At 58.4% G+C, this 16,422-nt stretch overlaps 1 protein-coding gene, 1 long non-coding RNA gene and 1 pseudogene across 6 annotated transcripts in view; all 3 read left to right on the plus strand.

Moving 5' to 3' along the window:
- Positions 1-256: 256 nt before the first annotated feature.
- Positions 257-1,874, plus strand: LOC125619096. The gene is made up of 2 exons (XR_007350587.1): positions 257-951; positions 1,170-1,874. It is a non-coding gene; the product is annotated as an uncharacterized LOC125619096 (long non-coding RNA).
- A 3,471-nt stretch (positions 1,875-5,345) lies between these two features.
- LOC125618924 lies at positions 5,346-11,634 on the plus strand (annotated as a pseudogene).
- Positions 11,635-14,077: 2,443 nt separating this feature from the next.
- Positions 14,078-16,422, plus strand: part of Bsg (basigin (Ok blood group)) — an 8,391-nt gene continuing 6,046 nt past the window's right edge. For 3 of the 5 annotated variants that reach the window (XM_048811633.1, XM_015503550.2, XM_015503551.2), the window contains exon 1: positions 14,157-14,235. In XM_048811633.1, coding sequence (XP_048667590.1) covers positions 14,172-14,235 — 64 coding nt within the window. In that variant the 5' untranslated portion in view covers positions 14,157-14,171. Of the gene's footprint in view, positions 14,236-16,422 lie in introns of all 5 variants that reach the window. The other 2 variants (XM_015503553.2, XM_048811636.1) reach the window with 2 other exon arrangements.

Genomic DNA, 16,422 nt, shown 5'->3' on the forward strand with positions numbered 1-16,422 from the left:
CCCCCCCCCCCCCAGGCGTGCTGCCCTCCAGGGCTGTGCAGGAACCTGGGTCTCTGCAGCATGGGCGGCTCCGGCGGCTGTGCTTCAGTGTTTGCTCCAGGACACCGTGGTCTTGGCACCAGCCAACACGGCTGCATGATGCTATGAACTATCAGCCCCTGCTCAGGGCTTGCTGCTGCCAGAAGTCGAGGGCCTCTCACCTCCCCTGGGATCTGGGTGATATACCATCCTTCCAGTCTCCCCACGCCCAGGCTGTGTTGGGCAGGAAGGCACCGAGGCCCCGTGTTCTTGCCATGCATGTGGCAGGGGTGGGTGCTTCTGCTTGGCCACTGGGTGACAGGATGCTCACTGGCTTTCTCCATGGTGAGAACCACAGCATCTTCATTGTCTGAAGGGGGCTGGGCCCCAAGAGCTGCCAACCACCTGTCCTGGGAGACTAGGCTGTCTCTGCACCCTCCCCACAGGCCTGGGAGGCAGGCTCGGAATGAAGCCACCCTGCAGGAAGGGCAGAGCTGCTTCCACACCACAGGCTGGGCCCACACCTGGTGCTGCCAGGGTTGAGCGGAGCAGGGTGGCTAGAGGAGAGTGGCTCTTAAATGAGCTGGAGACCTACTGGATGGGTGCACGTAGGGATCCTTTCATCTAGCACCCACCATCCTTCTGTAAGTCATCTGTCCACCCACCCATCACCCGTCCACCGTCCGTCCACCCGTCCACCCTCCCACCACCCACCCTTTGCTGCGTGCTCCTTGAGTGCGTACTTCTCTAGGCCTGTTGGAAACAGGATGGACCGGGGCCTACCCTCATGTTGACTCTAGGACAAGGGGCTACTGTTAGCATTCCTGTGTGACACAGTGGCTGCACCAGTCCTGGGAAGGAAGAGAGCCAAGTAGGGGTGGAGCGTGACACCTGGTGTTGGGGAACTCCACGAGAAGGTTCAGGAGACCCCAGGTCAGGAGGCCAGACCTCGGGCATCCAGGGGAGCCCTCCAGCAGGGCCGAGTCCCTTGTGGGAGAAGGAGCAGCAGGACCTCAGTGGGCCCGAAGAAGGGGCCACATGGGCCTGAGGGGTCATGAGGAGGTGGGATATTTAGAGCAGTACTGGGGATTGGGTCCAGGGGTGCTCTAGAACTGAGCTACACCCCAGCCCTTTCTATCTTCTGTTTTCAGATAGAGTCTTGCTCAGCTGTTGAGGCCAGCCTCGGCTTCCCGAGTCATTGGGATTACAGGCGTGCTCCACTCCACCTGGCCACTGATGGGGAAGGGGGGACCGGGCGACCCCTGTGTGTTCTGCTGCAGTTTCCAGGGACACTGGGAATTTCATTAGAATGGTAAATTTGGGGTCTGAGGCCTCCCAGCTTTGGGTGGGGCAGGGTGCATCTAGCCTTAACCTGACCATATCTGTTCCCCTTGCCCGTAGGCAACACATTTGACACCAAAATTACTGGGAATTGAGAGGCCACCACCCCCAGTCAGGCCGACACATGGCTTCACTGCAGAAAGCTGGCACCCACCTGTGTTGGGGGGTCCTTGTGTACCCCACCTCTCTGCCACCCTGGACATCCCAAAGTCCCAATATCCAGTTGCAGGGCATCCTGAGACACAAGCAGACAAGGGTGCCCCTTCCCCTCCCTAGAGACAGCTTGGGCGGCAGGCCCCTGGGGTGTTTCAGCTGGAACCAGAAGCACAGGAAGGTCTGGGCCTTCCAACTGGATTGAATCGGGCCACCTGTGGCCACCAGGATAGAGCTGACCTACCTGCCTCGTGGCAAGACACCAGAAACTGGTCCCTGTTGCCATTGAGACGCCACTAAATAAACCCCTCCTGGTGCTGCCCTGCCTCTGGAGGAGCCAGTAATAAAAATTCCCCAAACTGCAGTGCAAAAGAGGATCTGTTGGCTCATGTAACTGACAAGTCAAGGAGGAGGTCTAACTTCAGGTGTGGCTTGATCCAGGTGCAACTTGATCCAGTTGCTCATGGGAGCCCCTGGTCTCAGTGCCGCCCTTTCCCACTGGCCACATTCTTTCATGTAGCACCAAGGATGCACCTGCAAGTCCTGCAGAAAAAGCTTGTTTCTCTAATTTAGGCAGATTTATGAGGATTGGCACACATTGACCTTGGAACAAATACTGTAGAGGTGCAGTCCTGGGCGAGGGAGTTCCCAGGGTGGTCTGGGGCATGGAGGGTGGCACTTCTGGATGCTCAGGAGTGGGGAACGGCTTCCTGGATGCTGTGGAGACAGGTAGGACCCTCGCAGGACCTGCTGGGGACGGACAAGGCGGGCCTGCCATCCACACTCTGGCTCCTGCTGCCTCAGGATGGAGCTACTGTGCTGGGGCTGCGTGACCTTTGCAGCCCACGCCTCACCTTCCACACCAAGGTGGCCGCCAGCACCCTGCCTGTGTGCCGGCTCCAGCTGGAGAATGCCCTCGTGCTGCTGAAGTGCTGGGGTGGCAGGCCTGACAGAGCTCGTCTGCCTGTGGCCCCACTCACCTGCTCCTCTTCCCCACTGCTGGACAGGGAGGTGCGGCCCAGCAGTGTTGTCCAGCCCCTGGCCTTGCCAGAGAGCACCAGGCGGTGAGAGCAGGAGTGCTGTGCAGTGTGACCAGCTGGAGGCTGACCACCAGGCCCATACACACACTGCAGGAGCTGGAGCCCTGTTTGCTGTGTGCCTGGATGTGCAACAGGAGCCTCTCTGGCATGGCAGCTTCACCCCTGCCCCGCGTCCTCTGCTCAGTGGCCGGCAGGGGCAGCTCAGCCTGACAGAGGGCCCACAGGCTCCTGACTGCACCCACCTCGGCCTGTGGCCAGGGAAGCAGCTGGGCCAGCCCCTAGCATGTTCTCTGGGGATCCTGGAAGTGGGACGAGCATTGACCCCCATTTCTCAGATGCAGAAACTGAGGCCCAGAGGGGTTGAATGAGCTGGCCGGGGTCATATATTAGGGAGCAGCAAAGGGGACCAGGGCACAGGCCAGGGCATGTGCAAGACCGTGGGGCAGGAAAGAAGGGGAGAAGAATGCTCCTGGCTTGGGAGTGGCCCCTTGGTGCCTCTCAAGCCCCACTGGACCTTGCTCCCCGACAGAGGTGCAGATGCTAACATGGGCTCTGTCACCTCCAGCAGGGTGACTGGTGGGTCTCTGGTGTGAGGTCAAGGCTGGGTGGATTGAATCCTGTCCTTCAGCTCTAAGACCTGAACCAACATCTTCAAGCCTCCTGTGGCTACTGCCATGGCCCCCTATGTGTCCTGGATCAGGAGGGTCATCAGCCACTGGCCATCCTGGCCTCTGATGTGGCACTCCAGTTGACCAGATCTCTCGGTGGCAGACCCTCCCCTTAGGGTTCAGGGAGGGAACTGGACTCTGAGGACAGGCAGACCTGGGTCACTTGCCTGGGCTGACCTGGTCTGATTGAAACTTGTCCTGACAGATTTGACAGCTGGGGGCTTGGGGTCTCATTCCTTGGCTGAGTCCTGGAGTCTGGTCTGTGTAAGATCCTGAGAGTCCCCTTTGGGGACTTTGTGCTCCTCCTGCAGGCAGGTGCTTTGCTAAGGAATGTGGCTCCGAGGCAGGGCCAGAGTCGCCCCAGGCAGATGGCTTCCAGAGCACCGTGTGTAGACTCACACCTTTAACTTCCTGTCCCACCATCCAGGTCTGTGTCACCTGCAGGTGGACCTTGAGGGTGAGAACCAGGCGCTTAATGGGAAATGACCAGAACAGACCAGTTCAGAGATGGGACATGGGTTCGTGGGTGCCAGGGGATGGGATGGGGGTTGGGGGCAGCTCATGGGAACAGGCTTCCTGTTGGGGTGATGGGATGTTGTGGAGCCAGGTAGAGCTGAGCTGCCCAGCTGCCCTCGAACTTGCCACCCTCCTGCGTGGCCCCCAGGTCACCGGAACCACAGGTGTGGCCTCTGTGCCTGGCTGCGGGGTGAATCGGTGAGATACAGCTCGGATAGAAAGCTGGGAGAAGCCCGGGGGCAGAGGCCATGTCGGTGGCACTGACCCTGGAGGCCACGGCAGGAGGGTGGCAAGTTTGAAGTCAGCCTGGGCAACTTCGACCCTGTCTCAGACAGACAAACAATTAAAAAGGGCTGGGGGAGTAGGTCGGCGGTAGTGCACCCCTGGCTCCATCCCCTGTACCAAGAAACAGCGGGAGATGTAATGAGGTATCGGTGCCGGCTCTTGCCAAGGGGTGGGCGACTCCTTGGAGGGGCACGTGAATTTGCTCAGGAGTGGCAGGGAAGGGCATGTCCACGGGAAGGGGAAGGCAGCACAGGCAGAGGCCCCTGGGGAGCAGTTGCTTCCAGGAGGAGGCTAGGCAGGGTGCGGGGTCTAGGGGCCCCGACTCAGGGCGGGGATTGTGGAGGTTCCCTGCCCACAGTGAGGTGCAGCTCAGGACCCTGGGAGCCTTGAGCTGCCCAGAGCCCAGGCAGGAAGCCTTCAGGCTGCAGAATCTCAGGGGGTCCGGAGCTACGTGCAGGAGGAGGGAGGACGGGAGGACGGGGAGGCCAGCTGGCATCAGAGCCCTGCAGGTCACAAACAAGGCTGGGCTGCGGAATTCCTGCCCTACCCAGCCTCTGGCAAGTCCAGCCCTGGGAGGTTTCAGGGCTGCCCAGAAGCCTTGGCCTTTGTTCTCCAAACAAAGCCCACACCAGGCCACCTCCAGGGCTTGCTCTGGCCCCTCCCTGGAGCCACTGCCCTGAGCCACTGCCCTGAGCCCTGCTCAGCAGGCCAGCACCTGAGTCCCTGCTCTGCTCTGTCCTGGCCCCTCTGCCTACCAGGGACAGACAGCATGGCTAGGCTTTTCAGATACAAACGGGGACACCCAGTTAAACTTGAAATTCAAATTAAAAAATAAATAAATAAATGAAGGTTGCATTTTGTTTTTTTTACTCATTCCCTCCAGGGGCTGGGGGGCCCTGCCCGCTGAGCAGTATGCTGCCTCTGGACTGCGGCCCGGGTCCAGGCCACTGGTGTCCAGGGCACACGTGCAGGGGCACCACCGCAAGTCTTGGCTGCTTTTATGTCTTTATTTATTCATGTGCCGGGTCCTGGTCTGTGCTGAGGACAGTACAGTGGAGGGCAGTCTTCGCACTTTGCCCTTTCACTCCTGGCCTCCTGGCCATCGGGCTCCTGCTTCCTCCAGTGCCCTTAACCCTCTGTGGGAGAGCCAAGGGCCAGATCTGCTCTCTGGGGCCCACACCCTCCCTGGAGAGACGGGACCCCAGGTCTGGGTGTCCTCCCCGTCTCTGGCTTTGGGTGCAGCCTGTGAGGACTAGCAGGACTTCCTGGGCTGGCCTCGAGAGGGGAAGGGCGCTCGCTAGAGAGGCCCCTTTCTGCTTCNCCCGCCCCCCCCCCCGCCCCGGGGGAGCCAGGCTCTGGTGGCCCTGGCCTGCTCAGGATATGCTCAGGCAGGGCCCTCGAGAGAGCCTGGGAGGTGGAGGCGGGAGACCAGCAGCAGGAAAGGCTTCCTCACAGCCTCCTGTCCCCCAGTCTGGGACAGCGCCAGCTGGACTCAGATCAGTGGGGCCAGGCCTGCGCCTGCCACCGCCCAAGAGGCTGCTTATCTCTGGCCTCCTCCCCTGAGCTCAAGGCCTGGAGCTTAGAGAGAGGTGAGCCACTGTGCAGCTGCTCCCCGGGCTGTCACCCTGGGGACAGGAAGGTGCTGGCCCCACCCCACCTGGGACCCAGACCCTCCCAGTTGTTTCCCAGGGCACACAGAGGACACCCAGCCTCCACCTGGACCGGAGGACCTCACCTGGGAGGAGATGCAATGGGTGTCCCAAAGCTGCCGTCTCAAGTAGCCTCATGCTGCTGACTCCAGACCACAGACTCGGGCCCTTATTACAGGCAGCCTTGCCCAGGGGCCTGCCTGGGCCCGGCTGGCTGGAGAGGTGACCGGCAGGCAGTGTGTCAGACACAGCCGGCCCCTGCAGAGCCAGCCGCCTCTGCTCCCCTCTGCGAGGTGCACCGAGGTGGGGTCCCGGCCTTCAGCTTCCTTTGCCAGCCCCAGTGTCGGACGGGGCCTCAGGTTCTGTGTTTCCCTGTCAGTCCTAGAGGCCCCTCGAGGAGGTGCGGCTGGGGCTGGGCTGGCGCCCCTAGAGCCTCAAGGCACGCGCTGCCCGCCTCCCGGCTCCTGGCCCTCCAGGGCTCCCCATGGCTGCCCTGCTCCAGCCTCTGCCTGGGTCCTCCTGTGCCTTCTCCTTGGTATGTGTGTCTCCTCTCCTGTCATTCAAGAGAGCTGTCATTACATTTGGGGCCACCTCAATCTGGGAGGATCTCACCCTTCACTTAACTACATCTGCAAAACAGACTCATGGGCTCAGGCTCTAGGAACAGATGTTGGGGGGCCCCATGCAGCCCACCAGGTCCTTCTCTCTTCTGCTTGGTTCTCCCTGCTGTGACTCCTGCCTCTCGCAGGCCCCTGACAACTGAGCCGTCTAGTCGCAGCAGACATCAGGCCAGGATCCTGCCCTGCTCCAAGACCTGCCAGGGCTCCCCAGTGCCCTCAGAAGAAAATCCATACTCCTCCCCACAATCACTGAAAATCCTCTAGAACCTCTGGAAATTGCTTGGGATTCAAAGCCCCCCACTCTATTGAAAACGCACACAGAAGAGTCAGTCCAGAGGCCACGGCTGCAGGGGAACCACCTGAGGAGAAAGCAAAGACGCTGCCCATGCACGTCCTCATGGCTGTGGCCTGCACCCTCCCGTGGCGGGCCAGGCTGGTCTCATTTTCTGCCTCCCAGATGGGCACTGCTGAGAAGCCTCTGTCATTGAGCCCACACCTCTGTCGACCTTGAAGAAACTGGGCGCATCTGAAGTGTTGGTGTCGGGGTTCTCAAGTGAAGACTGCTTCAGCAGCAGACATGGCAGACCTTTCTTCAGGCTTCCAGGGTGTGTCTCTCCAGTTGGAAACAGGCCCTGCTGCTGGAGGTGTGCTCGGGATGACAAGCTCACTGAAGGAGACACTGTGGAGAGGGCGGGAGCCATTCTGGGTGTTCTAGCGGGTGAGGAGCCCCTGGGTCCTGTTGGAGGTGCCGTTGGGAAGCCCACAGATGGAAAGGGCCCAGGTGGTTCCAGACCTGTAGGCAAGGGGCCGAAAACACCCGGAATCATCCCTCAGATCTCTGCAGGGGAACCAGGCAGACTGGCCTAGCTTGGCCCTAGCTGGCCATGGTCAACGGGAGCTGATGACTGGTGATGGGCAGACCGGGAGAGCACTGTGTGCCACTGACGGTCATCAGCCAGAAAGGTCTCAACGATGGCTCTGATAGGAAGAAGCAGCGGTCTGGTACCCAGGCTGCAGACCACCATTGGCCGCTGGTGAGGAGGCTCAGAAGCAGACGCTGTGAAGGGGCAGCACGGAGCTGTTCACTGCTGCTCCTGAGCTGCCCCTCTTCAGTCCACGGCCCTCCCTCTGGCTGTTGTGTGAGAGCATGTCCCAGAGATGAGGCCAGGCAGGCTCTGCCCATCTCTGAGACTTACCCAACAGGCTGCGGGACTCGTCAGAAGTCTCTGCGGCTCCGTGGAGGCTGGGTCTGGCCGGAGGCCAGTCCTGGTGCTGATGGGTCTTGTGGTGGCGGCTTCTTGACTGCCTCACCAGTCACAGAAACAGGCCGGTGATGTGTCTGCTTATATTCCTACCCACGTCGCTTCCGTCACGGAGGGACAGATCTGTGAAGGTGTCTGCCTGCTGGGACCCGGGTTGGGTCTGCTCCGCCTGTCAGGGCTGTGAAGCACGTGGCAGGTACCATGCGCTGGAGTCAGCTCCAGAGTGTCAGGTGGCTGCTTTGGCCCAGTTGGTGCTGATCTTGGTGCTGACACTCATTGACTCTTGAGTGTGGTGTGGGTCTGACCGAGAGGCGGAAGCAGGCACAGTGTGGTCCTGTGTCTACTGAAGAAGAGGCGGCCGCAGTCGGGCGGGTGTGAGGGCCTACCTTGATAAACTGGAGCCCAGTGAGATGACAGTCAGAGAATGCTTTCATGTCTCATGGGATCAGTCCACGCCAAGCCCTCTGGGGCAATATCAGGGCTGATGGAAAGATCTCAGAAGGGTCAGATGCAAAGCTAAAAACTTCTTGGCCGGATTCCTCGCGTAAAGTATGGATTCACAGCAAATACTGGTTGGGGGGCTGGGATGCTGGTTCATTGGTAGAGCACTTGTTTGATCCTCAGCACCACATTAAAAAAATAAATAAAAATTGGGCTGGGGATGTGGCTCCAGCGGTAGCGCGCTCGCCTGGCAGGCGCGCGGCCCTGGGTTCGATCCTCAGCACCACATACAAATAAAGATGTTGTGTCCGCTGAAAACTAAAAAATAAATATTAAACAATTCTCTCTCTCTCTCTCTCTCTAAAATAAATAAATAAACAAACAAATAAAAATAAAGATATTGTGTTCCAGCTACAACTAAAAAAAAAAAACAAAACACTGGTTTGGTTTCATCCTCATTTCTTCTAGTAGCAGGGTTTCCATTTATAGAAGGGTCACTCTCCTACTCTTTTTAAGGCCCTTGCTCAGCATCTGCAGGGCCATCTCAAGTGGCCACCCACCCTTCACTGCTGGCACTTTCCTGCCCAAGGGCGTCTCACCCTCCCTCACATTGCCTCGTTGGGACCTGCCCAGCTCCCATCCCTGAGCTGCCCCATGAAAGTCGGGAACCCCAGCCTGTTCTGCGCCCCCCCACCCCACCCCGGTCAATGCAGAGATGGCCTTGATTTGTCAGCTCTGACAATACACTCTCGTGTGTCTCTGCCTGGCCTTTCATTTCCCGCTCGCCCATCTCCTGGCTCCTCGCTTTCCTTTCGCTCTGGCTGTACAGAAATTAGTTGAAAATAAAAGTTCCGGGCTGGGGCTGGGGCGGGGGCTGAGCACTGATCCTCAGCACCACATAGCAATACATGAAATAAAGGCAGGCTGTCCACCTACCACTACAAAAAAACCTAATGAATAAATAAACAAATGAAAAGCTCCATGTTGGTAGTAAAAAACCCAGCCCAGGGGGCACGAGGGGGGACGCCAAGCCCACCCAGCCCTGGGGCTGAGGGGGAGGGTCTGAGCGCCAGGGCAGCCTGGGCAACTCAGCCAGGCCCTGTCTCAAAGTCACACTGGCGTGCACTCTCCGTCCCCAGCACCACAGAACACAGAAGCCCAGGAGCCAGGGGCTGGCTGCAGATGTGCAGGGGGGTGGGGGAAGTCCAGCAGCACGTGGCCAGCTCCCTCCCTGGAGGCAGGTGACTGAATGCAGAAGGACCCACCAGGAACAGGTGTCCCATGGTGTCCCAGCCCTGAGACAGGGAAGCAGAAAGGGGCCTCTCTAGCGAGCGCCCTTCCCCTCTCGAGGCCAGCCCAGGAAGTCCTGCTAGTCCTCACAGGCTGCACCCAAAGCCAGAGACGGGGAGGACACCCAGACCTGGGGTCCCGTCTCTCCAGGGAGGGTGTGGGCCCCAGAGAGCAGATCTGGCCCTTGGCTCTCCCACAGAGGGTTAAGGGCACTGGAGGAAGCAGGAGCCCGATGGCCAGGAGGCCAGGAGTGAAAGGGCAAAGTGCGAAGACTGCCCTCCACTGTACTGTCCTCAGCACAGACCAGGACCCGGCACATGAATAAATAAAGACATAAAAGCAGCCAAGACTTGCGGTGGTGCCCCTGCACGTGTGCCCTGGACACCAGTGGCCTGGACCCGGGCCGCAGTCCAGAGGCAGCATACTGCTCAGCGGGCAGGGCCCCCCAGCCCCTGGAGGGAATGAGTAAAAAAAACAAAATGCAACCTTCATTTATTTATTTATTTTTTAATTTGAATTTCAAGTTTAACTGGGTGTCCCCGTTTGTATCTGAAAAGCCTAGCCATGCTGTCTGTCCCTGGTAGGCAGAGGGGCCAGGACAGAGCAGAGCAGGGACTCAGGTGCTGGCCTGCTGAGCAGGGCTCAGGGCAGTGGCTCAGGGCAGTGGCTCCAGGGAGGGGCCAGAGCAAGCCCTGGAGGTGGCCTGGTGTGGGCTTTGTTTGGAGAACAAAGGCCAAGGCTTCTGGGCAGCCCTGAAACCTCCCAGGGCTGGACTTGCCAGAGGCTGGGTAGGGCAGGAATTCCGCAGCCCAGCCTTGTTTGTGACCTGCAGGGCTCTGATGCCAGCTGGCCTCCCCGTCCTCCCGTCCTCCCTCCTCCTGCACGTAGCTCCGGACCCCCTGAGATTCTGCAGCCTGAAGGCTTCCTGCCTGGGCTCTGGGCAGCTCAAGGCTCCCAGGGTCCTGAGCTGCACCTCACTGTGGGCAGGGAACCTCCACAATCCCCGCCCTGAGTCGGGGCCCCTAGACCCCGCACCCTGCCTAGCCTCCTCCTGGAAGCAACTGCTCCCCAGGGGCCTCTGCCTGTGCTGCCTTCCCCTTCCCGTGGACATGCCCTTCCCTGCCACTCCTGAGCAAATTCACGTGCCCCTCCAAGGAGTCGCCCACCCCTTGGCAAGAGCCGGCACCGATACCTCATTACATCTCCCGCTGTTTCTTGGTACAGGGGATGGAGCCAGGGGTGCACTACCGCCGACCTACTCCCCCAGCCCTTTTTAATTGTTTGTCTGTCTGAGACAGGGTCGAAGTTGCCCAGGCTGACTTCAAACTTGCCACCCTCCTGCCGTGGCCTCCAGGGTCAGTGCCACCGACATGGCCTCTGCCCCCGGGCTTCTCCCAGCTTTCTATCCGAGCTGTATCTCACCGATTCACCCCGCAGCCAGGCACAGAGGCCACACCTGTGGTTCCGGTGACCTGGGGGCCACGCAGGAGGGTGGCAAGTTCGAGGGCAGCTGGGCAGCTCAGCTCTACCTGGCTCCACAACATCCCATCACCCCAACAGGAAGCCTGTTCCCATGAGCTGCCCCCAACCCCCATCCCATCCCCTGGCACCCACGAACCCATGTCCCATCTCTGAACTGGTCTGTTCTGGTCATTTCCCATTAAGCGCCTGGTTCTCACCCTCAAGGTCCACCTGCAGGTGACACAGACCTGGATGGTGGGACAGGAAGTTAAAGGTGTGAGTCTACACACGGTGCTCTGGAAGCCATCTGCCTGGGGCGACTCTGGCCCTGCCTCGGAGCCACATTCCTTAGCAAAGCACCTGCCTGCAGGAGGAGCACAAAGTCCCCAAAGGGGACTCTCAGGATCTTACACAGACCAGACTCCAGGACTCAGCCAAGGAATGAGACCCCAAGCCCCCAGCTGTCAAATCTGTCAGGACAAGTTTCAATCAGACCAGGTCAGCCCAGGCAAGTGACCCAGGTCTGCCTGTCCTCAGAGTCCAGTTCCCTCCCTGGGGTAAGGCTCTGGGCACAAGGACCCAAAGGTCTGATGGGCCCTGCTACAGGAGGGCTGGAGGCACCTTCTGTCCCTCTCCTCCCCAGAGGGTCCACGGTCTCCCTTCCCCCAGAATCCCACTCCCCCTTTTCCGACCTCTTCTAATAAACTCAGGCCTGCTCCTCTGACATCCTGGCCCGGTCGGTCCCAGGATGCATGGCCTTGAGCTCTGACATGGCCTGCCGGGCCAGGTGCCACACGGCCGCCCTGAGAGTGTCCCTCCACCCACCCAGGGATGCTCCAGACCGCTGGGTGCTGCCTGCTGTGTATGTGGGTGCCGGAGTCTGGGTGTGAACCGGGCCTTCCCTGCTCTTGGGTACATGCCTAGGAGAATTGCTGAGCAGGGGCTGAGGGTGGGGGTCTGTGGCTAGCACTTGCCTAGCACTCAGAAGACCCCAGATTCCATCCCCAACATCACAAAGAAAGAAAAAGAAAAGAAAAAAAAAACAAACATGGGTTAAACAGAAGTGCATTTAGGCTCCTCTGGGCTGCCTCCCGGTGGCTGTGCCAGCCTGTGTCCCTGGCAGCAGTGTGAAAGTCCCAGCTTTGAATTCTCACCAGATCTACCATCTGGTTTTCAGACCCCCGCCCTCCTGGGAGTGGCCAGTGAGCCCCATCCCACCTGGCTATGGTCCTGAGGGAGTTTCCCTGTGGGCTGACCTTGTTGAGTCAGACACACACACACACACACACACACACACACGGTGCCTTCTGGCATCTGTAGGGTTCCTTGGGATCCAGATCCTTGGCGCCCTTTATCTTATGCATTCTTCACAGTGCTGCAGAGGAACCCGGGCCTGGGGCCTGCTAGGCCAGGGCTCTACCACTGAGCCACACCCAGCCCCTTGGCCCATTTTTAAATCACCATTGAATGGAGGGGGGGTGTTGCACGTGTGTGTGTTTAATGGACACAAACCCTTTGTTTTATTCGTTTTTATGTGGTGCTGAGGATCAGACCCAGTGCCTCACACATGCCAGGCAAACGCTCTGCCACTGAGCCCCGGCCCCAGCCCCTTGAATCACATTCCTTATATGCTCTAGATATGTCCCTTATCAGATGCAGGATTTGCAAATAATTCCTCTTTCTATGGACTGTCTTTCACTTTCTTGGTGTCCTGGAAGAACAGAAGTTTTTGCTTTTGAGACTGTGAGAGGCCCTGGGATTATTCCAGCACATAAAAAAAAGGGAGGGGGGAAGGAGGAGGAAGAGAAAGAAAAAGAAGGGTTTTAGTTCTGATGCAGGGTCCCTTCTCTTGCAGCCATCTGTCCTCTCTGGGGACCAGCAGCTACTCCCACAAGGCCAGGTAGAGCCCACCCTAATGGCTGTTCTGTCATCTGTTGTTATTCCTGCACGTGGTGTCCCCAGGGTTGGGTTCCCAAAGAAAACACAGAACTGGAAGCCAGTTAGATCTAAATTTCCTTTGTGTGATGGCCCAAAACCTGTACAGGAAACACGCCAAGAAACAATTTGCTCTCCCTCTGGGTCTAATCTGAGGGCCAATCGGCTACTGCTGAGGCAAGGGACCTTCCTCTCACCGAACTTAGCACCGGCTTTTCTTTTTTTTTTTTTTTGCGATGCAATTTACACGATATAAATTTATACCTCCACAAAAGGCAAGAAAAACAAAAATAAGCTAAAATTTACCTTTTTAAATTATTCACAAAAGCTTTACTTCTATCTTATATCAAAAAAATGTGCCATTTTCACCAATTTCAACCTGAAACCTTTAAAAATAACGGAGCAAGCATGGTATGGCGCATGCCTGTTGAAAGTGTTACCGCTGTTGACCGGTGACGTGACGAGTCCTTGCTTCCCCAATGTTGAAGAATAACACCAGAGAGCACGCCCAGGCAAGGTCAGAGTAGAAATCAGAAGTTTATTAAAGGACAGCAGAAAAGACTTCTCCTGGAGGAAGAAGGGGACCCAAGAGGTGGAATCCGTGGAAGTGCGGTTGTCTCCCCTTTTTATGGGTTTGATGACGGAATGCAAGGGGGAAGGGTTAGGACACAGGTGGGCCAAACAAGTAATCTGGGCAGGAAGGACTTAATTATCACTTTTGGGGATGGGTTTATCACTTCTCTGGGATGGGCTATCTCCAAATCTGTTGGGGGCTGTTTCCTGGGTTTCTTTGAGGTGGACTTTGGCCTAGGGCCTTTCCGGGACTTCATGAACATTCCATGAGTTGTCCTGTGTTTCCCGGAATCATGGTCAGCATGGCCTCCATTTTAGATTTCACTCGATATTAGACCCCATTTACCTAACTACACTGAGTACCTAATTTTAAATCTGGCTTCAAAAGAAGAACAAGGCTCCTGGTAGGAGAAAATGCCCATTTATTGAGGAACAGCTCTGCATATTTATAACCCCAGAGGTTTGGGAGGCTGGGGCAGTGAGTTCAAAGCCAATCTCAGCAAGTGAGGCTCTGTCTCAAAAAACAATAACAAAAAGGGCTGGGGCTGTTTCTCAGTGGTTAAGCACCCCTGGGCTCAACCCCCAGTACCAGAAATAAATAAGTAAGGAAAACACGCAGCAGGAAGCCAGCAGCCGCGCCCCACCTCCGGGCACCCTGGGCCCCACCCCCAAGTCCCCGGCGGCCCCCCCCGGGTCACGTGCGGCTGCTCTGCCGCCGGCCAGGCTTCCGGAGCGGCCAGGCTTCCGGAGCTGGTGCCCGCCGGGCTGGCTCCGGCATACGTGCGTGTGCGCGCGTGCGCAGGGCGTGGCGTCCGGCGTGCCCCGCCCTGTGACGCCACTGGCGTGCGCGCGCCCGGCAGCTTTTCCCCGCTCTACTTATAGCGCCAGGGCAGGGTCGGCAGCGGGGACGACGGGCGACATGGCGGCGGTGCTGCTGGTGCTGGGCTTCGCGCTGCTGGGCGTTCAGGGCGCCTCCGCGGCGGGTGAGGAGCAGGCGGGTCCGCGGGTCCCCGGGGGCTGTGGAGGGGCTGGGACTGGAGGAGGGACGCCGCCTGGAGTCCCCACCCCGAGGACCCGGGGGAGAGGTGACCCTGGGGTTTCTCGCGGTACTGCCGTGCCTCGGGCGATGTCCCCGAGGTTTGAGGGGGCCCTTGGGGGACGAGAGTGGAGTGGCCCCCGCCGGGGGTGACCTTGGGGGTTCTCAGGGGGTCCTTCGGGGAATGGGAGTGGAGGGCGTATTCTGGGGGGCCCTGGGCCCCGTGGATGGGGCTGGAGAAGTGCTGCTGGAGATCCTCACGGGACAGTAGTACCGGGGCAGCAACCCAGGATTTGGGGGAGATGGAGTGAAGGAGGTCTCCAGCTGGGGGTCCGCACCCCTAGGGACAGCAGCGCTCAGGGGTGACGTCGCGAGGTTTGGGGGCCCTGGGCTAAGGGCGGCCTCGTGCCTCAGGGAGCCTCAACAAAAGGGGGACAAAATGGAGGGGTGCTGCCAAGATGAGAAGCCCCTGATCCTGCTGGTGCTTGGAAGCAGGAAAAGACCCTGGGAAGTTCCTGGGGGTAACAGTGCCATTAGGGCTCTCCCCAGTATCCCTGCCTGGATGTGTGGGTGCAAAACCTCTCACCACATTTTGGAGGTGAGCTCTCCTGTCTGACCCGGTAGGGGAAGGATCAGTCCTGGAAGAGTGCCTCAGGCATTGGCGGTGGCCACCTGCCTTGCCTTTGGCAAGGGAAGGGAGACCCAACTCAGGGTTTTTTGTTTGTTTTATATTTATTTTTTAGTTGTAGTTGGACACAATATCTTTGTTTCACTTATTTATTTTTATGTGGTGCTGAGGATTGAACTCAGGGTCTTGCTCGTGTGTGGCAGGCGCTCTACTGCTGAGCCACCACCCCTGCCCCCCAACTCAGGCCTTTTGAGGAGCCCCTCTGGATTGGAATCAGGGCTTCAGGCTGGTCCAGTGCCTGCCCAACCCATGTCCACAGATTGCATGCTGTGGGGCACATCCATGGTGGCCCATCCTGCCTGGGTATGCATACAGCCCTGGCATCTCTGTGATCTGTGCTACTGGGACCTTGGCGCTCATCTGGAAAAATAGCTATTGTGCCCAGGTGGAAGCTGGGACTACGTGCAAGGAATGGCCCTGGAACTGTCGGCTCTGGGCCTGGAGGAATTATCATTCTTGGTGGGATTTGGACCCTGTCTCCATCTGGCACACATGCATGCTCCCTGAGTCTGGTTGTACTGCCTTCTCAAATGCTGTCTGACCTGAGGTAGAGTGAGACGGTGTCTAGTCCTTTTCCTCCTTGACAAGTGGACAAATGGAGGCCTAGGAGGGGAGTCAGGTGTTCAAGGCAGCAGGGACATGGCCTCAGCCTCCCCGGTTAAAGCAGAAAGTGCTGTTTTGGTAGACTTGGTGGCATTGGTGCTCAGTGCTGCACACGGGGGCCTTCTGGGAAGAGGGCCAAGGGGTGTTTTCCAGAAGAGCAAGACAGCATTCTTGCTTCATGGGGGGAATTTTCTTCCTTTTTTTGAGACCCCCTATTTGGTACCAGATTAAGATCCATTGCACAGGAAATGAAGGCAAAACCCAAGGTCTGCTGCAAGGGGGTCAGGGCTGTAGCCAGGCAGCAGTGCCTGAGCAGTGGATGACAGGGCATTGGATAGGGGCCAGGAAGGGGGCTGCCAATAGCAGAAGCTTCACCAGTGCTTCTGACCCACTTTAGCGTTTCCTTGTCTGTAATCAAAAAGGCCCTTTATTGGCCTCCCCCCAGGCAAAAGCCTTAGTCCCCCAGTGAGGCTGGCTCTCTGGGTGATACAGATAGGAGCCCCCACAAGGTGAATGCAGAAGATAAACTGCGGTGGGGAGGGGCTGAAGCCCCACTGGCCCTGCCTGGATTGGGTTCAGTGCTCTGCCACGGTGGCTAAGTGGGTAGAGGACCTTCGCCTTGCCCAGAGCCTAAGCAGGTTTATGCCAGCAGAAAGTTGAACAGCTGGCAGACCCCCTGCTCTCCCCTGAGTGGCACAGGGAGCTGTTGTGCCCCGGCAGTCTCTGTGGTGTGGGAGGTGTGCAGGGACACCTGGGATGTGTCTGTGCTTGCTTATCTCACTTTCAGGCTTTGCCCTTGAAGGGACTCAGAGCCTGAGGGTCAGGGTGCAGAGCACCCCCCCC

This window comes from Marmota marmota, unplaced genomic scaffold (genome assembly GCF_001458135.2).
Source record: "Marmota marmota marmota unplaced genomic scaffold, marMar, whole genome shotgun sequence".
NCBI lineage: Eukaryota > Metazoa > Chordata > Mammalia > Rodentia > Sciuridae > Marmota > Marmota marmota.